Raw genomic sequence first — 27,687 nt, forward strand, 5'->3', positions numbered from 1 at the left:
GAAACCTCAGACTCCACTGTTCATTCAGTCCTGAGTGAGCTGTGGAGCAGCCTTTCTCATCACGAGAGACCAACTCCACTTCCCCTGTCTCGTGATTACTAGAAATGTTTTTCTCCCTGATCATTTTCTCATCATCCTCAAGCCGGTCTCATCAGGACAATCCTCTTGCACAGGGCAGGTATACCCAGAAGTACTCTTGTGGCTTTTATTTCTACCATGTTGGGCAAATCATACTACCCAACTCAAGTTTGCTGCAAGCACACTTGGCTAGTCCTTTGACTCCAGCACTGGTGGGACCACATTTTCAAATGCAGAAGTCCAGGTTCCGAACTCACAAAATGATCCTGTCACTAGTATTGCTACAAAGAAAGAAGCTCAGCATCATCCCTGAGGGTGTGTCCCTGTGTGCTTTGTACACAGGATATCCTCCATACCTTTTTGTCTGTCTTCCCTGTTGTAGGTTGACCCTTACGGTAACATCCTCCTCAGCACTCTGGAGATGAACAATGAGCTGTTGGCCACGGACATGATGAGCAGTGTTGGCGACTCTCGAAACTCTGTCATGTCCTTCGAAGGCTCAGGAATCCAGTTCCGCAAGCAGCTGGCCTCTCGGGATGGATTTGGTCACCACCCAACCCTGGACCGCCATGGTCCGCTGACCCACCATGCTGCAGCCCGCAACCGTGCCAACAGCCGTCTCCGCCGGCGGTCATCTAAGCTGAAGCTCAAAATCCCAGACCTGGCAGACGTCAGCACCATTGACAAGTGGTCACGAATCATTTTTCCAATCACCTTTGGATTCTTCAACCTTGTTTACTGGTTGTACTATGTAAATTGATGCCTGCAGCCTCCAAGAGAGATAGGGACAGACACTCAGACAATGACAACACAGGAGTGTTGTGGTCTTTTGGGTTTGGGTTTTACTCTTTACTATCATTATCATTTATTCCTTTGATTCATTAGATTTATTCTAAGCTTACTCTTCTCTTTTCAGCACATGTAGAACCACGGAGTGTGTGTTGGGGGGGTAAGGGAGAGAAGGGTATATGGGAGGGGTTTTGGTTCAGGGAGGGATGTGTTTGCCTTGATTTTGGTTTCCTGCTGAAGGACTTCAACCATTGTAAAAAAAACAAACAAACAAAACCACAAAAAAAAAGAACACTCAAAAAATCAAAAAAAAAAGTAAGAAAAAAAAAAAGAAAAAAAAAGACATAAAAAAAAAGAAAAAACACACAAAAACCAACAAAAAGTTTAAAAAAAGGGGGGGGAGGGAGATTTAAAGAAATTGAGTCAAAAGCTGGTGGGGCGATAGGTTATCTTTGGCTGTGCTCACTAATGCGCTATCCTCACTTCCATTTCACTACTGAATTTCATCTTTCTCTTCTCAGTGTTATATTTTTTTAATCTTTCTCCTGTCACTGCTCTTAACCCCTTCATATTTATCCTTTCATGGATTCATGAGACGGTGGGGGTTCATTCTCATGCTATGAGATTTCTCTTTTCTTTTTCTCTCTCCCTCTCCCTCTCTCTTGCTTACAAGCCTAAAAGAATCTTTTAAACCAACAAATAAAAAAGAATATTTATTTTGGAAGAGCTGGGAAGGGGGGAGGACAAGGCAATTATTTGGGAGGGAAGGGGCAATGTGGGGTTACGGGGGGGGGGGAGTGAGGAGGGAGCTTATCAGAAACAAAGGCACATTTGCAAGTTGCCTTTTTCCACCTTCAGGAGTTTGCAAACTGTTTTTCCTGTATGAGTGCGTGTGTGCGTGCGAAGCATCTGTGTGCGTGTATGTGCGCATGTATGTAGATACGGATGTGTGCGTGCAAGCATGTTTTCTGGGGAGGGGAGCTGGGGAGGGGGGTTTTGTAATGTCTTTTGTAGAAAGAGAACACAGATGACATTTAACTGGCAGTGTTTTGGGGGAATAGCAGGGTTTTGTTTGCTCACTGCAGCTTTGTGAGGTTGGAGGTCGGAGTCTCAGCTCATGTTAAAGAGACAGAGCTGGGGAGGTAGACTGTGCAATTATATTCTTGTTGAGGAAAGAGAGGGTTTTGGGGGTCAGCAACAGGACAGTGCTGCTGTTCACTGCTGGCATCTGATCTCTCATAGACTAAGCTGATTCAGCCCTGAAAGGATGGGTTGTTCCCAATCATTCCCACCCTGCATCTTTCTTACTGAGTTTGGTGAGAAAGGCAGTTGCAGGACTCTGAAAACTCAACCCTTCCCCCCATACCTGTTCCTTGTGCCAGACAAGGGACTTCACACTCCAGCCCACTGAGTGACCATAGCCTACGGCAAGGTGCTGAAAAGGGTGGTCGTCATTTAACTTTGTGCTTTGAAATGAAAAAGTCTGGAAATTATAACTGTCCCCTTTCCTAAGAAGTTCAGAAGCAAACTGTGGGCTGGAACCCTCTGATCTGTACTGCTTCTATCAGGCCTTCCTTTATGTCTGTTAATATATGCGGAGTGTAGAGAAGAGCACCCTGTGTCCCTTCTTGCAGAAGACGTAACTAAGGATGCTGTAGAGTTCCATGCAGCATCATCCTGCTGGAAGAAAACAGTCTTCAAAGCCTGGGCAGGGTGAAGCTTGAAATGAAAATCCTGAGCTTGTCAGTGCTTATGGAAGCCCCTAAGTCTGCAGCAGCTTCCAGCCACTGGCGCTCATTATAAAGGTACACAAGGGTAACTAACTTGGCCTTGGACAGCAAGGTCAATTTTCCAAAGCAGACAGTGACTTTCAGGAAAATCACTGAATTATTGGCCACTTTGGCAATCGCTGATGATTAATAATGTCCCTTATAATATTAACAAAAGCCATGAAAATAATAAATTCACAAGTGCAAAACTTTAAAACTAGGGTCATTTGCCATTCCTGGAGTAAGGATGAGAACCTTGTTCTTACCTGATAGAAGTTTTTACATGCCAGACACACATAATACCTTGAATCCAACCATACGTTTATTTTCCTGCTAGCATTCCCTTCTGTTTTTCTTGATTCTCATTGTTTGGGTAAGCAGAGTGATCCTCTGAGACCAAGGAAACTCCTGTTTTTCAGATGACAGATGCACCTAATGCACATCTTTTCATTCATTCATTCATTCATTCATTCATTCATTCATTCATGTCTCTACAGAAAATGTGAATCATTCATTATAGGCCTAACCTAGTAGCACTGAAGTCATGAATAGTTTTGCCTTGACTTGGATGAAGCAGGATCAGGGCTCATCAGAGTAATAAGTATTGTTATTTTTATATCAGTAATGTGTCTTATGCATTTTCTACTAACAGAATCCTAAGCATAGAAATAGGGCGTCCATCCTTCTCATTCACGCCCAATCTCTGTCTCCCCCTCTCATGTTCATGCATGAACACATTTGGTCCAGGCCTCCTTGGACTCACCAAGGTTTTAGCACAATTGTTAAATCAGACTTAGATTGCCAGCTGTCCTGCAGAACAGTCTCTTGTTGGTTTCCATATTCAGAGTGATGCTGTTGAAAATGGGTTTTTCCAATATTATTAGAGTTTATGGTCTAGATGGGTCTGTATAGGAATAAGTCTGAAAAGTGAATGGAGCTGGATGATAGTGCTGGATTGGGTAATTCTGTTTACCCTATACACAGGAAGTTAAAGCCTGGCCAATGGAGAAACTTGCGCTTTCTATTGGAATTCTATTTGGAAATGGCTTTTAAAGGTTTTAATGGAAGTCATAAAGTTGTGTTTTATGACATCAGCAGTATAATGTAGGTGGATATATGCATGTCAGATGACTGCAGTTTCCTGATGGAGGCTGCCTCTCAGCAGGTTCAGTTTTCAAGGGGAGTCTAACCAGCTGATTGATGAATAAATACAATATCTAAACACTTACCCTTTATATATGTGATTGCGATGTAAAGGGTGTTAAGAACCAGCGAAGGGAAAAAAAGAGGCAGTTATAAGAAGCCTATAACCATTGGAGGGAGAACAAATGGCCATGTGGTAAGATACTACGAAGCTGGGGGAGATGACTCAGGACCTCCAGTAACTTGATAGTTGTAGTAAAAGCCTGACAAATGTGTGTTAGGAATTAGAGACCTGACAGCTCTCTCAACTGGTCCCAAAGACCAGCAGGAGCAACAGCACACAGATGATGCAAAACCCTCTATGCTCTTTGCTTAGGCAGTGAGCCCCACACAGAGCAGGGTCCTAACTGACCCCATCCAGCACCCTGCAGGTACAGCCCAGGGCCTCCAGCTGGAGATCAGGCACAGCTGGGCTGTCTTTCATATTTGAGGCTTCAATCAGAGATTGAGCCCAGAATTTCATAGAGACAATCCAAAAGCTTTCCAGGGAAAAAGCTCAGCCCAGCTTATTTTTTCACCTGCTGGGACTGGAAGCCAGACTCCTTTGCTATTGCCTTGGTTCTCTGTTGGCTGGGTTCTCTTTCTTATCAGGAGTTGTCCTAGTTTCTCTCTTTGAATGTTTCTGACCTGGTATTACCAGGTCAGTTTTACTTCATAGAGTCAGTCTTAATATATTCAGACATCTGGACTATTTGGTCCTACACAATAATCTTTGCCAAAGAGTGTGAGGTCAGGACTTTTCACAGTTCAGGAACTGTCTTAAAATTTCTGGTGACAGGGCAGAAAGCTGGAGAACAACTGAGTGTCCTGTGTTCAGATGAGTAATAGAAAATATGTTCCCATACAGGGGTGAGGGAAGAATGCTGAAGGCCTTTAGAAATGCCCTCCTCCATAACTGAGGTGGCACCCCCATTTTCACCCTCCATAGCTGTCCAGATCCACCACTAAGGAAAACAACAAACCCATGTCTCATTTTGAGGTCCAGTGATCCAGAAAGAAGATAGTGGAGAAAAAAAGGTATTTTTGATCATACTTAAGGCTCAGAGGCTTCAAGCCATCACAAGCACGAGGAAAGGCATGAACCTCTCATGCAGTGGGTACAAAGTTCATCTCATGGGAAAAGTGGAGGGGATTTTCACACTGCAGCTCATGTGCCCACTGCTGTCCACGTTTTCTTTCTAAAGGGAAAGTAGTGTGGGAAAAGGGAGGAAAGAATGTCCAAAGTGGAGCTGCTTCTGACTTTCACTTTAGTGGTGCAGCAGGCACATCACAATTCTGATTGGGGCTTGGTTTGTTTGCAGCTTGGGGCAAGACTGCTGCTTGCTGGGTTGTGGTTTTTAGCAGAGGCTGCAAACACGAGCATGAGGGATGCTCTGGGCTGCCTGAGGGAGCTGGACTGGGGGAGAATGTTTTGCAACTTTCCCATGCATGACAGCCTAAGGCAGGCATGTGGAGGAGCAGAAGGAAGAGGAGAAATAGAAATGAAATCTCTCTCAGGATATACTTGGCCAACGCAACTCTATTGTTTCATTTTCTGATACTGTATAGTGCTGTCACTCAGGGACCTTTAGGAACTAGGACCTTGGGACTGTAATCCTACCTGTCCCCCTCCTATCCCCCCTTCACCTTGAGTATTAAGAACTGAAAAGAGAATGAGAGAAAGAGCAAAAGAGGAAAACAAGAGCCCTGCTAGCAAATCCCTGCTATTCCATGGGTGAAAGTAAGGCTTTGATTACTAATGTAAAAGGAAAATATATACCTTTATATTCATGTCGTCAAGCATAAACCAGCCCGTAGTGTATATAGGTTAAGTTCACAGTGCATGAAACAAACAGGACTGTAGGTCTTAACTGGCATCCAGCTTTCTTGCATGCACATCTGACACCACGCCAGCAACTTATGTCTTGCAAATAAGTAGGGAACCTGCCAAGGCTTGGCACTTCCTCTGTCCAATGGACAGCACATCCACTTCCCAGAAGCAGAGCCATGCGGAGAACTGATTCGGCTGGTCTGTTTGACCAGATCTGCTCCAGAGGCTCTGGCAGGAGGAGATAAGGGGTGAGGGAGGAGCTGGTTTTGTTTTCTTTATTGTGAGGAGGAGGAAGGGGTTTTAAATCTCTGTTATCAGGCAGAGGAGAAACCTCTGGAGCTGCAGACCAAAGGCTTTCGGCAACGTGGTTACTGAAATCCTAATAGAGAGGATGGGATGAGGGGAGAGTTGTTGATGGGAGAGACCTGTAACTTCAGGAACAAAGTAAATAGGAGAGAGGTAGTGAAAATATATGTGCAATACAATAGGTTTGAAGGGACTAGAGCACTGAAAACTGGGGACCTCCAGAGAGTCAGACAGGCTGGGTATAGCTGCAGGCAGCACTCGAGGAAACCCAGCCATGGCAGCAGTTCCTGGTCTCTGGGAGATGGTGAGGTCAGAAATGGGATAAATAGAGGGAGACTCATGGTGCACTGCCATCAGCATGCGCTCAGTCCCTTTAGGCAGGGACAATCATTTGCATCAGGACAGTGTTGCAGGAACTGGACTGGGACGTGCAGAGGAGCGAATGCCAAGCTGGGGCAAGGGCTGAGCTCTCCCCTGGTGTCAGAGATCAGAGCCAACTGGGCAAGAACAACCGTGAAGGTTACCAAATGCTAATGTGACTGGGCTTACCAAGCAGGGTGGGATGTCTTTACAGTAGACATGGAAACTGGGTTGGGAGCATCGGTTTGGGTGAGAGATGTGAAACCTATGTGTTGGAAGCAGGACCTAACGCAGATGCTGGGAGGGAGGGTGAAAGGGTGGGAAGGGAGGGAGGGGAGCGGAGACTGGGGAGGAGAAGATGTATATAGTCTTGGGGCTTGGGTTTTATTTTTCATTTGGTTTTTTTTGTTTGGTTTTGTTCTTTTTTTCCTTTTTTCCTTTTTTTCTTTCTTTTTTTTTTTTTTTGAAAATGTTTGATTTCTAATGTCTTGATGTAAACCAAATAAAAATGGTTCTGTACATTTGGAAGTAAAGAACAGCTGAAAGGTGACAAGTGTAATAAAGAAACACTGTCCTCCAGGCTGATATTATAACGCATTTCCCCAGACTTTTCCCACAGGGGTTGGAGGGCAAACCCGGTGCCTGTGCCTGCACACAGAGGTGCAGCCCGCTGGGATGGTGACCTTAGGGCTGGCTCCCTGATCCACCTCCAAGCGCAGTACAGAAGAGGTGGGCAATAGAACTGGAAGTGATGGTATATAAGTAACTTCCAGTGTTTAATCCTACCACCCCTGAGGCCAATGGGAGGAGGAGGAGGCTGTGTATTGAACTCTAACCTCTTGCCCACATGGTCTCTTCCTGGAGAGCCAACCTGCACTATGCCTTACTGTACCTTGGGATGTAGTGACGGGGGTGAAGACGATCTCAAGTATCACTTGCATAAATGAAGTAACATGGATGAAAGCAGTGTGAGTCTGGACTTACTTTGAAAAGCTTGCGCTGCTGCTGCTTTCTACCCTGTGACTTAACCTAGCATGGTAAGTGCTAGGGAATGTCCAGCTGCTCAGAAAATGTGAAGATGTATCTTAAGATGCTTTGCAATTCGGTGGAACCTTGCTGTTCTTGGCAAGTTTTGTGAAGCATGGGTTTAGAAGGGAGTAAAAAGCAGGGACTATGTGTTAAGCTTAGTTATCTGGTTTAGTGGCCATTGGCCTTGCAGAGACAAATTCTCCAGCGGAAGTACACGTCAGAAGTACAAATGTGTAGGCTCAAGTGTAGGGCACTGATTGCATTTGGATTGAGGGGCACCTGGTTTCTATGCAGCTTCCAGTTAGCAGAAATAAGTGATGGGGAATGTCAAGGATGATGATGGTAGCGAGTCTGAGACACACAGGTGACCCTCTGTGTTACAATCCGTCTTTGTTTGGACTGGGAGGCGTGTCAAGAGCAAAAAGCAATATGAGAAATTACCTGCCTTATGTTTAGTGCTTTGGAAAAGCAGAGGACAATCTTGCCTCCATGGGACAGAAATGGCTTTTTTTCTACAGCTGGGCCAATGAGTGTTGTACCGTTTGTGTTACTGCAGAGAGGCTGAGAGAAAAACTTTAGGTGGAAGTCAAATCAGAGGGAAGAGTCAGTTCTCTTAGGAAAGGCTGTTGTTCAGCAGTAAGGCTTCTCTACACTGCAGATGCTACTCCAGCTAGAGTGCATCAGCACGGTGCAGCCACACAGCTCTGACTCAGCCATTTCTGCTGATGAGTGGGCCAAGCAGGACTGGTGGATAAGCAAGGACAAGCTTTTTGCAGAGCCAAAACAAGGAGTTGTGTGAGCATGAGCTCCTGCACCCTATTGTGCTCTAGACTAGAAAACCCTGGAACAGAATGCGATCCCTTGCTCCAAGAAGATTATGCTGTCATCATCTATCTCCTAGAGACAATGGACTCAAACCACCTCAAGCCACCTGTTCTCAGCTCTATGCTATGGGCTGCCTGCTCCCATCTAAGATAGCCAGAACTTGCCAGTGCCACAGCCAGGAAGCACTTACAGAATAGTATTGAATATGTGTGTGACAAAGTGGGGAGATGAGGAGAGGTAGACCCATTTATGATACAGAGATTCACATTTTATCATTTGCACAGGCTGAGATCAACAATTACACTGGCAAACTTTTCCTCCAGAAATGTTGAGGTAGCACATGGTGAGTAACATTGGGGTTTTGGAGAGGGTGATAATTTCTTCTCCAATATCTGTTTTAAACAGCATAACAGTACTGGTTTGACTTAAAGGCTGATGCCTCCCAGCTATCAGTGCCATGCCAGCTGAATGACATGGGCAGCTCCAGAGTTAATTGCTATACTCAGATGCTGGGTATAGGTCTTATTTGGGGATCCAGTGGATAGAGTGTCCAGGCAGGAGGGTCAAAGATATTTTCCCTGACTTTCCCAGCCCTCTGGACATGTCTTTGGCTGCAGTGTGCTTCACTGGGTATGCTGTCTTTGTGGCTCATGCTCCCCAGCTGCACAGATAGCCCTGGCACTGCTGAGCCTGGTGAGGAGGACTTGGGAACCAACAGGCTGGGAGAAGCCAGGCCAGCAAGAAAGGAAAACATGATTGCCTTTACTGTGATGCTGAAACTTCCTGGGGACTCAGACAAGGGACAATGACAGTTCTTCAGCATCAGGAACGCCCTGTCTCAGGTTAGCAGAGGCATTTATCAGTGGCTGATCTCAACTCTTCTCTGCAGAGAAAGGAACCAGCATTGCCTCTTCACTGACAGATGCTTTGGCTCACACTGGGATGGACTCGCTCAACCCCACTCAGTCTTTGTGCAGGCCCTCTTTATTTTTACCTATAGGGGATGGTGCATTTGGTTTGTCTCTTCATTCTCATCACCATTCCCTGTTTGTGCCCAGGGCCATGGAGCCTGTGCTGTTACAGCACCAAGCTTTGCTGAGGCACTGGCCATTCCCAACGAGACCAGAGGGTTCTTGGTGGTGCATGCAGGAGACGAGAGGTAACTCCTCCCTGCAGCGGTGCCTGTGCACAATATCATGACATGTCAGGTAGGAAGCCAAGGAGGAGATGCACCTCACAAGAAAGCTGTCACTGGCATATCTGCAGATGCTTATCCTTGTTTCTCCAGAGGCAGTGGCCCACAGGAACTGTGATACCTGCCTCAGAGATATTTGGGGACTCGTGAGGGGTGTTTTGAACAGGAATATATCTTTTGTTAGTGCACCTTCTAAGCTGTTATTAAAGATCTCACCAGTCCCATGAGTCTGGGGGCAGAGAGATGGGAGATGTGTCCCAGAGCTTCTCACAAGCAGACACTGAGCAAAACTCCCTGAGTTTCAGCCTCTATCCAGGCTGGGTGATGATGAAGGAAGAGGTTAGAACGAGAGGGGAGGCTGACACAACTTCCCCCTCTCCTGTTTCAACTGCACCAAAGCAAGAAGGGGATGGGCAAAGCAGAGAAGCATGGTGAGATTAAACCCACACAGTGTGCTGGTTCAGCAAAGCCCCATCCCTTGCTCAAGTCAGCACAGGAGGAGACCTGATGACTGCACATCTGCTTAAAATCGTGCCTGAATCTGACAGCTTCACTGGGTTGGAGCCAATGTGCCTGGCAGACCAAAAAGAAAGATCCTTAGTGAGCAACCCTCTAGAAAGGCTCAGTAGTTGTCACACAGAAGTTTCTAACATCCAGAAAGATGAATAGCTGGATGCTGGAGAAGAACATGGAAAACTGAGAATAAAAGAAAGCCTCAAGAGTTATCCAGAAATATCCCATCCATTGGGAATACACTCAACCCTGGTGGCAGAACCTTTGTCCAGTCTGTTTTTTCTTTCCGTTGCCTGGCATGTCATAATATTGTTCCTTAGTGTGAAATCACACCCCTTTTCAGAAGAGAAACCAGTTTCTGAGGGATAAATGCCCTCTCACAATGTGCTTACTACAGGGATGTTATTCCAAGAGGTATCAAAGTGAACAAAATGAGATCTCAAAGGCTCAGACATCCTTCCTAGGAAAATCTAAACCATTTATGCCAATGTATCATCCTCTTAAACTGCACCCTTCCATCTTCCTCTCAAAGATAAAGAAGCAGCAATGTCTTTTCTAACTGGGGACATCGTATATGGCCTGAAATGCAGATAAACAACTAACTGGACAACAGTGGCAACAGGACAGGGAGATCAATGTCAATGTATACTATCAAAGGGACTGCTGTGAACCATCTTAATGTACTCTGAGTGGCTGCATTGCATCCTGTACAGCGTTATAAAAAAAAAAAAACAAAACAAAAATCAACAAAAATACAGAACAAACCACCCATTTTTATGACCTTTAATTTGCATTTTCTGCATGAAATAAGACCTTGATCCTTGTCTTTTTTCACAAAAGCAGATTCTGCTTTAACTGATGTAAAAAAAAAAAAAAGAAGGAAAAATAATGTTTCTAGAAAGTGATTTAGATGTAGAAATTTTTGTAAAAAAGAAAAAAAGGGGAAAAAGAAAAAAAAAGGAGGGACAAACAACAAAGAAATAAAATAAAATGACCTAAAGAGCCATCTTTGTCTACTCTAGAGGTGGGAAGGTGTGATTGGTGGGTGGCACTCTCTGCTCTCAGAGCCGTCCTGTCAGCCGGAGCCCACCATGCAGCAAGATGTGCTTACCCGTTACTGCCGGGTGCTTTCAGCAACTGTCCCCTCCACCTTCTCTAAGGTGAAGGGGCAGGGAGAGTCGCCTTGGTTTGATTTTGGGGTTCCGTTTGGTGTGTTCTCGTTTCTGCAGCAACAGTTTTTGAAAGGTGATCATGAACAAAACAAGCAAACTTGAAAACAGTTTACAATTTTGTACAAACCATTATAAATACTGACAAGAAATGTTTTTAAAAATGGTCCATTCCAGTGCCAAACCAATGTAATGTGTACATTCATTTCTTCTCTTTTTCTTTTTTGTTTTTTTTTTGGGAAAAAAAAGGTGTTGAAACACAAAAACTGTTTCTTTTTTAACAGATGCTGTATGTGGACATAAATGTACTTGAACACTGTTAATTATCAATTGGTTAGGAATCTTTCTTGGGCTTGGGGGTTTCCTTTGTTTTTTCTTACCCAAAACAAAAGTAACACTTATAAAATACAGCCTTTAAAGGAGAAACAGTCAACTTTTTCTCTGCTGGTTTGAATGTTCTTACATGTTTGCATTTCAAGGTGCTGTCTTTAGGCCAAATCTGTATTACTGGCCTCTGAAAGCAAACTGACATTACCATCCAGAGGATTCTCACTCATAAAGTCCTTAACTTAGAACATAACTGTAGTGATGCCGCTTGAAATGTGTGCCCAAAGGACTTAAGACTTTGCTAAGACATAAGCAAAGTTTTCTGCATGTTCAAGCTTTCTGCTGGTTTAACCACAAGCTGGGATGCGCAGTAGCTCTGTGACAGTTCCTAGACCCTGAGGGAAAATTAGAATAAATCCCTAGTCTTATTATTTCACCATAAGGTGAGTAACTCACCCTAACTTTGAAGAACAAAGATCACAGATTACATTTTCAAAGGCTCTTGAGTCCTTCCACAAGCAAGTGAAGTACTCAAGCATTTACGGACTTTGCCATGTTAACCAAAAGTGGATTGGACAGGACCATTATCAGTAAGGCACTGAGGTATTTCATGTTAATAGGCTGAGTCTTAAACTCCAAAAGGCTTGGCCCTATGGGGTCATCTAGAAGTTTTTTGAATGTGCAAGTAGGACTGTATGAACAGCCATGGACAGCTAGTGCAGAGTGGGCAAATGTATTGAACAGCCAGGTCACCACGCAGCAAGGAGCTGTGGGGATACAGGGAAATGCTGTTAGGGAGGTGGGATTCATGGTCAGCTGTGAATGCAGATAAAAGGAGGGAGCTGGTTTTGAATCCCCAGTTCTCTGAGGTGCAGACTGATGTTACCAGCCCAAAGTTGCTCACTGCCGCTGCACTGTGCGTCCATGCTCCATCCAGGCTGTGTTCTTTCACAGCTTAGTCTGTTCCACACCTCTGTGGCTTTACACTGTAAGCATAAATCTAAGGGTTAAAAATATAGGGAAATTGAATAGTGCAGGAATGCAAGTGGGATGCTGGAAACCTGCTTGCTACTAATGGAACCATCCTTATATCCCTGAAGCAGAGACATGCTCTCTGCCACAGGCTGGAAAACAGGAAGATTTACACTGTCTGATATGCTCCAGCTGGGCATTCAGGTATCTGAATCTCTTCTTAATTGGGACCTACTGCTAGTGGCATCAGTGTGGGTGCTAGGATGAAAAGTCAGGATGAAAAATCATGCTAGGAACTCCATTCAGCACCCAACATATGGAATCCAGTTCTTGCTCCCCTCTCCAACACTGACTGAAGCCACCACCTGTTCAGCAAACCAACTGTATGACATTTGGGAGGCAATATCTTTGGATTTTTTTTTCACTGAAGTCTATGTATAATATAAAACCATTACCTTCCTTTCTTCAAATATTACAATTCAACTTTTAGCTCCCCCCACCAGCCATTAGGACTGTTCTTGTCTTTAAAAGCCCCAAGCTGCCCTTTCCTGACAGTGGGGAGGCCCTGGGAGCATTGCTGCCCTTTCCTCTTGGAATTCTTTGCCACTGACCCCATAAGTGTTTAAAGCTGAAGTTTTTAGAAACCTAACATGTGAGCTAGACATGTGGTCCACAGTCTTGGATGTCCAAACTCTTGAGGGTCTCGGCCTCACCAAAATCGCAAGTGAAAGATAAAGAGGCTTTTCCCCCAGTATAGAAACAGTAAAAGCTGGTTATTTGGTAGCTTTAAAAAAGAAATATCAAGTGGATGGTGTCTGTCATGTTTACACTTAAATAATGAAAGAATAGAGCAGAGGAGAACAGCAAACCAGAAATCCTTTCAAGCTGTGATGGTGAGTTACAGTTCCTGTAACCTGCCAGTCTGGAGAGCTTCTGAGATGCTCCTTTTACCCCTCCTTCATTTTATTAAAGAGATAACTGTGTGTATGTTTAACTGCTGTAAATTATTCCTCATCTTGCCATCTCATTTAATTTGAAATGAGATTTTAGCCCTGTTAATCTGACCATACCTTCTTGTTCTCTTCTGTTTAGTCTATTGTCCCCTGGGTTTCCATGAGTAGATCTCATACTGCAACAGGGAAAAAGCTTTAATTTCTTCTAGCCGTAGTTTGGGACAACGTGTTAATAACTGCTTCACATCCATAAACAGTCTCCAGGGTTCACACCTGCCCAAGATAACTATCCTCTGTCCTTTTATAAAGAATATTTTGTCTAGATTAAAATTACAGCAATTTTGCTATATTAACCCATGTCCTTAGTAAGCAGCACCAGTATTCACCCAAACATTCTGGAAGCCCAGAGAGAGCACGCCTACAACGTTTGCAGCAATAAACACCCCATTAAATTCAAACCTATCCACCTCTGTCATGGGATACTGAAAAGATTTTTTGCTAATAACAGCAGGGATATTGTTCCCATCAATGGTGCTGATAAACTTACTGAATATTCAAATAATGAGAGCTCCACATTTTCAAAACTCCTTAGTGATTAAAGCATCCAAGTTCCTCTGACTTTTCAATGGCTTGGGAATTTATATCCAAAATAATACACAAAGTTTGTAGAAAGGAATCCTCAAGATCAGTGTGTATAACAGCATGCAGGACTATCAATACACTCCTTCCTAACCGTATTTGCAGAAAATACCTCTGCAGATCAACCTCCCAGAGTTCAGAAGGTAGCAACTTGGCAGAGTTCACTGCATTGCTCTGCCAACTATCATGTGTTAAAGCAAGTATATAACCTCTTACATTTGAGAAAGAACAGAGATTCTATATAATGAGTTGTTTTGGAAATTTCAAACTAATGTCTTTAATGCATGTGAAATGTTCAGTGTCAAAAAGGTTTCATTTTTTCATTGATATATCTTTGGAGCATTTTGTGTCCAAGAATAGATCATGTTTTGATTTCCATCTACACAATTTTCATTGACTGATTTCAAGCAGGCAGAGGCAGAAGGAGGGAAAGTTAGAGAAGTTAAATTAGAGCGCAAAGTGGACATTAAAACTTAAATGAAATAAAAGATTCTATTTCAAGGCAGCGGAAATCATTGCATTCAAATGAGCATGATTTCACTGTCCTTTTTACAGGTTTTGAAAAATATGCAAATTTTTTGGAGGAAAAAGAACAACAAACATTTTCCAGCCAGTTGTCTTGTGGAGTTTCATCTAACACAACCTGTGCTGAAAAGCCCTCGTAAGTCATTCTCTGCCTGGAGAGTCGAACCAAGCCAACTCAGCTGCAACCGAAGCACGTGGTTTGAAGGAGCCTAGACATTTTGTGCTGGCTGTTTAGATCATGCGGCTTTCCTCCAGACAATTCGTTTCCCAGATGAGGGTGACACTGAAGCAGCTGTCTAAATCGGGCACTGTGTCAACAGTTTAAATATTAACTGTTCTGTGTGTTCTCACCAGCCCCTGGGAAATGCAGTATGAGACAGAGGATTCAACCTTGAATCCCACTATGGACTTTTTAGCCCCATCAGAGCTGTTAAATCATGAACAAAGTGGAGATAGCCCACATTCCTTTCCAACAGCCAGCTCTGACACTGTTTCTTACACCGAAAGGGCAGTGTAGGAAGACAGGGCTGCAGCAAACACATGGCAAAAGTAACTCATCATCCCAAAACATATCTGATGAAGGGATGAAGGCTCCTTCTCCATAAAACTGAGGACCTCCTACCTCCAAAACAGCTAGGTTTGAGATCTTTGGCTACTTGGCCAAAATATCCCAAACCATCAAACCTTCCTATAAACCACCAGAAAGCTAACATTCTTGAGATCAAACAATACAGCAATGGATATTGCTAACAAGCATCATGTCAGGGCTTGCACCAACTTTGGTGAATGGCTTCACTGAAGTTCTGACATCATGCTGAGAACAGTGCAATATTGAAGGTACAAATTGTGATAGCAAAGACTGTGTTTGGAATAATTGTCTCCAGAGGAGCTCCTGGTTAAAAATGCGATTTATATAAACTGTTACAGACAGTGTTTTTTGCATTATTACCTCAGTTTTATGACTGAAAATTCACCTCTACAGCCTGTATGTTGAATATCAGTCTCATTTACATTGTGTATTTACAGGCCAAGTCCTATATCAGGATTTAGAGGAGCTCCCTAAAGCACATTATTCTGTGTCAACGAAGTGTCTGACTTTAGCCTGTATCCATTATATGGAAGAAAGATCTACCCATCCCTTTCCCCTGTACTTGCACTCATGCAACAAGAGAAGAATTCAGCTTTAGCACTCACAAAATTCTCTTAGGAGATGTTGTCAGGTAAACATGCAAGACCAATTAGAAAGTATGTTGTTGAAATAAGAAGCAGTATCAGCAGATATGGCAGATACAAGGCTGTGCTCCTCATGCTCCATGTCAAAAATCTCTGCTGTACAAGGCCTCAGGAAAGAACTCTCCCTCTGTGGAAAAAGCCAGCATTTTGGTGGCATGGTACAGAGCTCACAGCGGTGCTGTTTTGGGATGGCCCATCTAACATGTACCCGATCTCACAGGGTATATCCATCCTCACCCACCCACATCCTCACACTGTATATTCTTTCACTCTGTGGGTTTATTGGTGAATGATGAGAACATTTTCAACTGGATTCATCTTTCAGTTGCTATGTGGAGATGCACCCTCCTCAGGGATCTGTGAAGAGCACAACAGGAGCTGTTGCCCAGTTTGTTAAAATACTGAGTTTAAATGTGGGTGCTGCAGGTAAAGATGGAGTCTCTTTATAGGAAAGAGAGAGAAAGTCAGCACTCTGATAAGGACCGCTGATAGCAATCCTGCTGGAACGGAAACCACTATGGCATCTCAGTTCTGCACTTGGATGTCATTGTCATCTGACAAAGACATCCCTCCCCTGCCGCGCACCTGCAGGCAGAGCGCTGGCAAGACAGTTCTTCTGCTTAACATGGGATGAACAGGAAGGATATAAAAATACTATTATTATTTCATATTTCTATTTCTAGTCTCTGTTCCTTTTCCCAAAGGCAAGCTCTTTTCTTTTTTTTTATCTCATGTTTGAGCAAAATCCATTCTGCCATTTTGAAGTCAGACGGGTGAAAATGAGCCAACTTTAAATCAGAATTGCCAACTGGTTTGATTTAATTTGTTGAATTAACCATGAGCCTAGTTCTAAGTCCTTCTTCAAAAAAACAACAACATGTTCTTCGATTCATGGGAATACATCCAGGGCTGTGTTTGCATTTGAAAACAAAAAGTAAGTTTCTGACTTGGAGACAAGCTTTCATAAATGTGAGTGCTGGAGCCAGTTACCAGCAGATAAATTAAGGGAACGTGCTATTATGTGTTTATTAATTAGGTAATGGGTTTCAAGTCAAAATCCAGATTTTGCAGAAGTGAAAAGGCAAATGACTAATGATTATTGAATATTTGTGTCTAGTGGTATTTCTGTAGCAGGCCCAAAATCTCCTCAGCATCCTTCCCCTGCAACATACACATATGTATATACCCCAGTACCACTCCCAGAAGAATTTACCTTTCTCTTCTGGGACTGTCTCACAGCAGTGCTTCTGGTCAGCTTTGCTGGACAAAGGGAAAAAAAAACATAATTTATGCTGTGAAAACAAGGATGGCACAGAAGTACATGACTGCTCGCTACATTTTTGTTGGATAAAGTGTCCACCTGGCTTCATGTTATGAAACAGCAATGATGATTCATACTTCAGGAGCACGTGAATGCCCCAGGAGGTATGTAAACAGAGCAAGAGGGAACACCCAAGAATGGTATAAACAAGAAAACCACAAACATAGAGTTCAGGTCTCTAGATCCCCTAGGTGCTGTACCCTACCCACTGGAGCGTGGCAGAATCAGAGAACATTTGTGGTCCTTATGGGGAATTTACAAGGATTCCTGCTGCAGAACAGAGCTTGCTTCCCCTCCAGTGGTGGTTCAGAAAGACGAGACAGGACTGTCATCCCAATCAGCTGATGCCATTTACTGGTAGAGGTGTCCAGCTGGAGTGGTGGGAAGCATTGCAGTGTCCTTGGATGCAGGATAAGGGATATACTGTGCAATTTAGGGAGAAAGTCCTACAACCTATCATGACAATGTGAGTGCTCCATTGGCAGAAGCTGTTGTGAGCCCTGGATCTCCCTAACTGTGTGAAAAGCTTGTCCACAGAAGGGTGTCAAGAAGGGGGAAACAGAAGAGGATGTTTCACCCATCTTCTCACTGCCCTACAGATTTGCACACGTTGACCTACAAGCCACTACACAAAGCTCCTAGACACTCATGTTGAGGTACTGGGGTCATGAAAAGCATCATCTCCACAGATCTTAGAGGTGAGTGGACAGTGGTTTACAGAAGACGATCCTTTCCCTGAAAGTATCTTCAGATCACCACTTTATCATAATTCTTTACAGCAGGGAGGGGGTTGACAGGCAAAAGGAAGATGGAACTGCTCATCACTGAGGGAGTCTTTTACAATTTCCCCTCAAGTATATACCTAGTACCTTTCCTTAAAGAAGGTAATTCACAGGAAAATCCCCTTCCATATGCAGCTCTCTGGAGCTTGCTAGATGCTCCAGTATGGCTCGTAAATCATAGTGGCAGCTGTTACCATCAGCATTTTTCTTCTCCCTTGGAGTAGCAGCAACCACAGCAGCTGCTGAGTCTGAATTTCACAAATTAACCTAAGAGTACTGCACAGTCCCAGGACAGCAACCCTACCTGCTCCATGCATCTTCCTGGGAGGAACAAAGATGCGGAGTTAGCACTTCTGTAAGCTTCACAGGAGGAGAGGAAAATCTTCAGAGGAAGAAACCTCAGCTGGTTAAGTGTTTCAGCCAGAAGGCAAATGGAGAAGACAAGATGCATTATACAAAGTCAAACACAGAGCAGAAATAAAGATGAGAGAGGAGAAAGGCTCCTAAGAGTATGAATAAAAAAAAGGGACACACACAGTTATCAGCTGAAAATAGTTATCACTTAGGAAAGACTAGGGCTGGAAGAATCTGGTACTAGTGGCAGCTAACCAGATTATAGGGGCCAGTTTCTCTTGGCAGGTTGAATACCTTTGTTTTGTTTAATGTGCTGTGAATTATTCAATACCATGGTGGACTTGCACACAGATTAAGCTTGCCCATAGAGATTTGGGTTTGTTCTCTTTAGCGCATTTGAGGTGTGGAAGTTTCTTGTGAACCAGCTCTACATCTCCCCATTTCAGCTTTAGGAACTAAGTCATGCAGCTCATTACTGTGCTCTGTCTTTTCTCCACTCCTTTTATCAACACACCTTCAGTCCCACCAGATGTTGGCATAGGGTACATTAAAGCCAAAGAGAGAAAGGCAGAAGGGTGGCTTTTCTCTCTTTTCTTGGCAGATATTTGAAGCTATACCAGTGAGCTGCAGAAGGTGCAGGGGCCTCCCTCCTGCAGCAGGTAAACCCACTAAAGCAAACCAGGAACCTGCAAAGAATCCATCTGAGTCATGTTGTTTGCTATCCTGTGTCAGGGCCTTGCCTGCACTAACAGGCTTTAAGTCACGAACAGCCTCACCTGAGACCTAGTCCTGATATGAGTTGTGCTGGGCTCTGTCCTGGCTTGCTGGCAGAATAAACACTCGGCTTGTCTCACACTGGTCTGTCAGTTGATCTCATTGCCAGCCCTACTCTGCTTGGGTACTGTTGTACTGCGATTGCTTTTGTCACAGCTCATGGAGCAGCTTTGCTCTTGCTGCTTCCCATCATTGCAGAAGCTCCAGCGGTATTCAGTAGCAGGACTGCTGCAACAGCTCACTTTAAAAAGGTAAAATCTGAGACACCTGATGAAAGCCCTGCCCTCTGAGGCTGGGATGCAAGAACCCCTGTGCTTTAGGAGTGGTGTGACAGTAGTTCTCTAAGGAAGCCTTGAAGCGTGCAAGGGACTTCCCGGGATGTGTTAAATGTCCTCCATGGTGTGCAGTACTTCAGGCTTGCACAGGCTGTTTCTTGACACTGAAACTGCTGAGATCTATTGTTTTCTTACTGAGGAAGTGATGGAAAATGTGAAGGCAGTGGTCATTGTTAAATGCCATGCATCCCTCCTGCAGTCACTGTACCTGGGTGGTCAGGGCCTGGAACAGCAGGCAAATGCATTTGCTAATGTAGATGAATGAATGGTGAGCTCCAGTAATTGATTTGAGTTTCTGTCCCTGGAAACATAGTTAGTGTTAAGATCCATTACCTGCATGGGGTTTGTATTTTTCCTTTAAAGCTGATTAATTAAATGATTTATTTCTGTAAGTACATAGCAAGAGGGAAGGAAGGTATCTGGGAAAGGCTGGAGCAAACCAAAGGGCTCCCTTTGATCACTGATTTCCTCACCCTGGCTGCATTCTAGGGGGAGTCCTGCCTAATCAGAAGATGAAGGGTCAACAGTGCAGTGTCTGGGTTGCTTCTCAGTTCTTCATAGACCAAGTAGCTCTTTTGGGGGACATCGCCAGAAAGCTGAAGTTGTTGTCCCCTAGATGTGGTTAGTTTTTAGTGTGCATTGTGGAAGTCTTGTGACTTGCTGGTCTGGCTCCCAGCTGCTCTGTGGAGGGAGAAATTTGGGTGTAATTTGGGCCATTTCCTGAGCACCTTGGGATTTACCTTGCTAAGTACCTTACCCCAATGAGCAGGGAAGGTAGGAATGTGCAGGTGCTTGGTCAGCAAGCTCCTTTGGTCAGGACCTGTTCTATATGGTGCATGGTGCAATCTCATTCCACCCGTGAGGAATTTTCCTGAACGCACAGTCAAGAGGGCCTTAAAGGCAGGCAATGAAATAGTAGAGGGGGTAGTGGTCTACTTGCATTTCCTTATTTCCTAGGTGTGAGGTGAAACATACTCTATACCTGCTGCTAGAGAATATGTTCTAGGGATGCAGTCCACAGTGTCCATCTCTTGTAACAGTGAATGTTTTGTACCTCATGTAACTCAAAGCCATCAGAATGCGAGGGATGAAGCAGCCTGGTATGCCCTCCCCACCAAAGAGATGTGGGACCTGCTGTTTCAAACCCCCTTGGGAAGAGGAGGGGCAGTCTTCCCACATCCTGGCTGTAAGTGCTGAGCCTATGTTAGGATCAGGGCTTTTTCCTCCTGCCCCAGTTCTGTGAAGCTACTTCCTTTCTTCATTTCTTTTCTTCATGTGGGACTAAAAAAGGAATTAACCTTCTGTCTGATTCAGTGTAAAGCCATACACTCTTCATGTCCCACCCTTCTGTGAGAACTGCTCCGTTACTCTGACTAACTAAAAATAGCACATTTGTATGAGCACAGCCCTGCTCACAGGAGGAAATAAAACTTCAGCATTGTCTGTAGTGCTGGCTTTGATATTCTTGAACACAATGTACTACACATAAATAGACTGAGCTACCCGTTTTACAGAAAGGATGTGTGTTTGAAGTGCATGTTTGGCTATGTAAGAACCTAATCCTGAGTGCAGTTGAGCACCTACAGAATTGGAAGTGGCAGAGCCAAGGTGACACTGTGCATCCCTTGTCCTGTGAAGTGCTGGTGACCTAGAACCTGTTTCTCCCTTGCTCACTAGTGTAAGCCATGCTGCACCAGCCCTTCTGCACCCAGCTGCAAGACCTCAGAAGGATGTGTGTGAGAGGAGAGCCTGAGCCCTCAATCTATTTATACTTTTGCTTCCAAGAATTGCTCATAGGTAAAGAACACTTTGATTAAAAGAACTAATTAACAGAGCAACAATAAGAAAACCCTTCAGTGAGCTCTGTACAAGACCTGCAGACCTCACTGCTTCTAAGCTCAAAAGACCAATTTGACATTTCATGCTGTATCCTGTGCTAAAGCAACAGGAATAATGGGGACCAGAGAGGTCATGCAAACCTTCAGTCCTCTGAGTCCTTCAACAACTAGCTCCTCATGTGTAGGGCCATGGTTATACAGGAGCAACATCTTGTCATGGAGCATGGGGTCCCAGTCATTCATCCTTCACATTGCACTTCAGAGGGAGTTTCTTATGTAATGTCACATTAGATTTACAGCTCCTATCTGCTTCTCAGTTCTCTTCTTTAACAAATGTGCTACAGGGCTCTGTACTAGCCTCACACAGTATTCCTAGTTCTTTTTCCTCCAGTGTCTGCCCCAGCTTTCTCAGTCAGGACCTTAAAAAAGAGTTGCCAGTCCCACAACTGAAGATCCACACCTTGAACCTGTTCTGATACGTGACATTCCCTGGCATCCTTAGCACCTGATGCAGGGACAATAATGCAGAGTCTGACCCAGTGTGTGCAGCTCTAGTCTTGGGTTCATCTTCATGAACTTGTGCACTGTTCTGGTATACATGCAGTTGTCTACTGCATGTTCTTCCACACACAGAGCTGCTTTGATGATGTGAATTCAGCTTGTGACAAACACCACCAGCTTCGGTCTCCATTCTGATTTTTTACCTTAGGTGTCTGGAAGGAGAGCACATCAAGGTCTAATAGAGAGTCCCTGTGGTTACAGGGGTAACTGGTGGCCCTATGTGGTATAGGGAGTGGGAAGAGTGAGCTGACCATCCCAGATCTAACACTATATCTATGCTGAATACTGGAAACAGGAGCCCCTTTTTGGGGAAGACTGTACAAAGGCTGTTTCTTTAGAGTTGTATGTATTGGTGTATTCAGTTACACACTCTTGATCTGGAGCTAAATCCCCAGAAAGTCTGAACCTGCAGCTTGGTTTGAGCCTACTGTGCTCAAAGAAGAGGCTGTGCTGTGCACCCTGCTTTTCACAGAGAATTGAGAGCTCTTCTTCTGTCTGGATACTCCCTTTCTGATTTAATTTTGTCCTAATTAATTTTCACAGTAATAGGATGAGAGACAGAATTGCAACAGGGGAGATCCTATTATATAAAAGAAAAAAATTTCCATAGGGAAGTCATCAAAACACAGGCCCAGGTAGGCTGTCGAATCTCCATACTTACAGATACTCACTATTTGCCTGGAGGACGTAAGTTAACTTCAAAGGTGGTCCTGCTTTGGTCAGGGGTTAAACAAAGACCTGCAGAGCTCCTTCCCACCTGATTTATTCAGGGATATTGTGAATTCTGTGTCGGCTCTTGCTTTGCTTTCCACTGCTCCTTACCCCACATCATCAACCTTCAGTCCTGGGGATGTCCCTGGCACCACAAGACCCAACGCCACAGTCCAGACCAGGGGAAAGAACTTGGGTGTGTGGACATGACCCTGCAATTGGATTCAGTGAAGCAAACTGATGTGGGTAGAGGAGAGTAAAAATAAAGCTCTGCCTTTATCAGCAGGCTGTGTCCAGAGGCCAGGGAATTAAACCAGAAACATACACAAGCGCTGGGATGGGGAGTGACTTAATCTGCTGGAATTAGCTGTGGGGTTTGTCGCTTCAGCTTTTTGTGTTTGGACTGATTGCAATTAACATGCAAAGGTTTGACTGCTTAAGTGCTTGGTGCTAATTGGGGGATCAGTGTGCACTCTTTTCCCTTTCTCCTCTAATTTATTTTAAGGCTTTGTTCCCAGTGTAGAAGGTGTGGAGAGCCTCAGGATTTGAAATGAGGAAGAGAGGTGGGAAATACTAAATCAAAACTGTGTGGGCAATTCCTCCAAAGCTGGGGAGGGAGGGAGGGAAGAATGGGGCTTTCCCTGCATAGAAACAAACCTTTCTAAAGGGATGCAATAATCCAGCTTTCCTCTCCCCTGGATACTTTTTAAGTTCTAGTCCAACAGCTTGGGATTTACCTGAATGAGATGGGTTGGTCAGGAGTTTGCACGGGTTTGCAGCTAGTGAGCTGGGGCAAAGCACTGTTCCTTAGAGCAGCCAGGGGCCTTTTCTTCACCAGTGGATGCTTTTCAGGGGTGAGGTCCCTGCATTTTGGAGAAGGCAGGTGAAGAGCTTTTTGTATACTCTCTTATCATGTACTCTCATACAGACAACTAGGAGCCCATGTCTTGTGTTCATGAGGCAGACGTGGGCAGAAATTATCACACCCACATAGCTGCCCCAAATCAACATGGTTCTTTTTGTGCCTTAAGAGGAAAATCCCACTTGGATTACATGAGTGAACAGTGAAAGGAACAGTCTAAAGTCTCCAACATGCAAGAAAGCACAGAGGGGATGCTTTTTCATGCACAAGTGTTGTTTGGAGAACGATCTTGAACATCACTGCAGCTGTATTAAAGCCACTCACAAGTCACAGTATCACAGTATCACAGTATGCTAGAGATTGGAAGGGACCTCAAAAGATCATCTAGTCCAATCCCCCTGCCGGAGCAGGAACACCTAGATAAGGTTACACGGGAACATGTCCAGGTGGGTTTTGAATGTCTCCAGAGAAGGAGACTCCACAACCTCCCTGGGCAGCCTGTTCCAGTGTTCTGTCACCCTCACTGAGAAGAAGTTTCTTCTCAAGTTTAAGTGGAACCTCTTGTGTTCCAGTTTGTACCCATTGCCCCTTGTCCTATCATTGTCTGCCACTGAGAAGAGCCTGGCTCCATCCTCGTGACACTCCCCCTTTATATATTTATATACACTAATAAGGTCACCCCTCAATCTCCTCTTCTCCAAACTATAGAGACCCAGTCCATCCAATGCACTTCTGCTCCTGATGCCAGCTCTACTTTGGGCCGTATATAACAATCCAGCGGAGACCAGCTCTGCGATGGGGTCAGGATTCAGGGGCATTGAGGCACTGGCATCACAAGAATAGCATCGAGTGCCATTATGGGCCAATGCAGCTATTCCCACCCAAAATTTGCATTGTCAGCTCTGCTTTGCAGACAGATGTGGTCAGCAGTGATGGAGAGTTTGGCAGAATCACTGCCATCTGCTCAGTTCATCTTTTATGCAGCTGAATGTTCCTTGGTATACTTCTGCTTGTGCCCATCATGGCCCCTTGACAAGGTTATACATTAACCCTTCCTTTTCGATGGAGAGCTGAGGCCCAGAGCACACCTGAAATCCAACAAGGTCACACCACCATAGCAGGGAGCAGAGCTAGAAAGAGCCTTGATAACCATCGTGTCACAGGCAAGGGGTTTGCAGAGCACAGTGAGGACGAGCAGAGTGAGGGCCAGGGATGCAGTGAGTGGGAGACTGCTCTACCAAACACTCAGGAGAGCAACCCTGGAGAGTCCCTCCTCAGAGGAGTGTTATAGTGATCCTCTGCAAATTCATGACAAGGTTCTACAGGAGGGCAGACATTTCGCATGCTTTCTATCTCCTTACTGGGAAGTAGCTGCAGTACTTAAATAGAAACCCAGGCTCTCTACCTTAAATTCTCCTTCCCTGGACAAGCTGCCCATATGCTGCAGGGCTGGGGTAGATGACTGGGAAGTACCCGTCTCCAGCTGGAGACCAGGGGTGGCTCTGAAAGGGTTGAAAGGAGATGAATCCCTCTTCAGAGACATGAAGCGAAGAGTGAGTGAGGGGTGTGCTGACGCTGTGCTGCCTGCACCACAGTCAGGGCCAGCAGGACTCCTCCATCTCTAATGAGTCCTATTCATGCCCAGCCAAGCACGTCAGCAGAGCAGCCCCATCCCCAGGGAAGGGGAGGATGGTTCCCGGGAGTCCTGCCGCAGAGTACCCAGTGATGCAGCTCTGGCTCTCGCTCCAGTGGTCTCCAGAGATGGGCAGCTGTGTGTGAAACACGCTCATCTTCTTGTCACGAATTCAGTAAGAATTGCCACTGGGAAAGGAGGGAGGAGAAAGAAAACCATCTTCTGATCTGGAGGTTGGGGAGGGGAACAGAGTTGTGGAAGCAGAGAAGATGGGAAACTGAGGAAGTCTCTAGCTGATAGAGCAGAGGTACTGTAAATCCACTGGCTGATGTCTATGATGGTTTTTCCTCCTTCATTGCCCATGTTCTCTCTATTTCCCCACAGGCAGAACTTGCTTTACAAATGGGGTACAGGAGCTCACCACTCCAAATCTTTAGCTGAGCACCAGTTCTGGCAGGGGATGGCTGCGGGCTGTGGTGTGCGTGTGTGACCTGGCCCGGCTGCACAAGGACCTCATTCAGAACCATGTCTCTACCCATTACTCCTCCTTGCCTGGGTTTCTTCCTATCAGCACATCCCTGCCCTGCCCATGTGCTGCGAGCTGGAGGCAGACACTGCTGAGCACAGGGTGCTAATGTACCTCATACTGAAAGGAGGTGTCTCTGAATCACATCATATATGGTAGGCATCAAATACTTTCATGTTCAGGAATCAAGATGGTGGGTGCAGGTGTCAACCTTTCTGTATTTTTCTGTTGTTTGCTGGCACCCCAGGGTCTGAGGTGCTGAAGGAAGGGGCCATGCTAGAATCACACTGGGCTTCATAGTGATGTCTTTCCTTCAGTAAGAGCAAGAAAAATTCAACCACTTCCTCAGAGGCTTTTTTTTATTGAGGCATCCCATAATCCCATTTTTTGAGCAGTAAGAGAAATCATCTCTTTGCAGTAATACAAGGTAGGAAAGCAGGAGGTCAGAGCTGGGATGAAGAGGAGACACAGGTGTCACCCTCGTGGACTAGCCCAGTGTACAGCTGGATGTCCCCAAGCTCTGAAGCACAAAGTACCTAAACGTGCTTATAAGGGAAACCTAACGTGCCAGCTCCTAAATACCAGTCTGAGAACATCTTAGTCTGCACAAATGCAGACAGAATTGTATCCAGAGGTGACACATTTTGCAAAGTGGAAAATGCCATCAATGGCTGTTTTCCCACATGCAACAGAGTGAAGGATAAAGGGAGCCAGCTGCCCCAGTTGAAGGTGAAACTGGAACTCCACTTCCTGGCACAGAGAATATGTTTTGAGCACAGCAAGCCCACTGGATTTCTCTTTGTGTGGGTTGGTTCTTTACCTCTAAAGTAATTGGGACAGTAGGATGTGGTTGGCCTCTTGTATCTTATGTCTGGCAGGACCTCAACTTGAGCCAGCAGCACTTGGTTGTGTTTGGAAGAAATTTGGTTTGGAAGAAATTTGATTTGGAAGAAATTCGGGAACCTCCCTGGGAGCCAGATGGTGCCTTTTGTTGTGAGGCCTTGGACTCTGCTGTTCCTAGCACTGAGATGCTTCTGGAGCCAGGAGGAAGAAGAGCCTCTCAAAGAAAAAGTCAGTTTTCTTGTTCTCCTGACAAAGGAATTTAAATTGAACCAGAATTTTGAATGAAGATGATAATAGCTGTGCTATTTTAATCCATCCGTGTCTCCCTTGCCTCAGCATCAGCGCCGACGTCAAAGGCTCCTCAGCCAGGAAAGACCCTGCTTGATCTCCTGGAAGCTGGCACTCTCAGCAGCAGCTCAGGAGGATTGCAGCGTGCAGGCTGCTGCAGCCCTGGCTCTGCTAATTGGCTCTGTTCCTCTGGAGGTAACACTGAATCCGCCGCAACCAAGCATAAAATATATTGAGGAAGTTTCCTCCTGCAGCTGCAAATCTCAAAGCCATATAGCCTCAATAAATAAATAAGGTTCCCTGTTCTGCTCCCAGATGCCGCTCTGGAAATCCGGAATAAATTCAGCAGATGTATTCCAAAGATACCAGTGTCAGGGAGAGCTGAATTTAGCCTGAATGGCAGAGGAGAGAAATGGAATGCTCTTGCTCACTGCATTGAAGCATAAACATAATTTCCCATGTGAAGTTTTTACAGTGATTCTCTGAAATATAACAAAGGAGCTGTGGCTCCTCAGCATCGTTTCTTTCTTTAGCTTCTCTTTGCTGACTGTACCAAAAGCAATGTTACCTGCGTGTCTGAGGTGGGCTCCCTGACGTCAGTGATGCACAGGGGAACAGCAAGATAAAAGTGACCCTGGCAGCACTCCCTGCTGTCTAAATTTGATTCCCACCTCCGGTAATACTTGAGAAAAATCTCTTCTTTGCCATGAATTAGGGCAAGGCCCTCCTTGACTGTTGCATGAGGCAGATGAGCTGAGCACAGGAAAATTGTGCAGAAAGGCAGAGGTGATGTGGGTTTACTTCCCCCTTTCAGTTTCACATCAATTTCATTGAGCTTAATTGTTGGTTCCCTTGTTCACCCCAAAATTTAGCAGAAGGCTGTGTAAAAAAATAAACAGAATTAAATGAAAGCCTGCAAACAACAGCAAAAACAAACCCCAAAGAAAAAACCATGCAAAAGAGTTTCTTGTAACCAACTTGATGTTAGCATCTGTGGAAATGAAATATTTAGCCCAGGACTCAGTGCTTATCCTTCTGGTGATGCCTCTAATCTGAGCTGCCACTTAAGAAAATGAATAAACAAACAAAAAAAAAAAGTCTAACCTTTTCCTTTACAATCCTAGTTTCAAAGATGCAAATTTGGGACTTGGAATTCATCGTAAT

At 44.8% G+C, this 27,687-nt stretch overlaps 1 protein-coding gene across 2 annotated transcripts in view; it reads left to right on the plus strand.

Moving 5' to 3' along the window:
• Window positions 1-3,864, plus strand: part of LOC133214076 (gamma-aminobutyric acid receptor subunit beta-4) — a 73,325-nt gene extending 69,461 nt beyond the window's left edge. For both annotated transcript variants that reach the window (XM_061356758.1, XM_061356757.1), the window contains exon 9: window positions 461-3,864. In XM_061356758.1, coding sequence (XP_061212742.1) covers window positions 461-838 — 378 coding nt within the window. In that variant the 3' untranslated portion in view covers window positions 839-3,864. The remainder of the gene's footprint in view (window positions 1-460) is intronic.
• Window positions 3,865-27,687: the final 23,823 nt, after the last annotated feature.

The sequence above is a fragment of the Neopsephotus bourkii genome, unplaced genomic scaffold, assembly GCF_033783945.1.
Source record: "Neopsephotus bourkii isolate Nb327-2 ecotype Australia unplaced genomic scaffold, CSIRO-AGI_Nbou_v1 NB_867, whole genome shotgun sequence".
Taxonomy (NCBI): Eukaryota; Metazoa; Chordata; class Aves; order Psittaciformes; family Psittacidae; genus Neopsephotus; species Neopsephotus bourkii.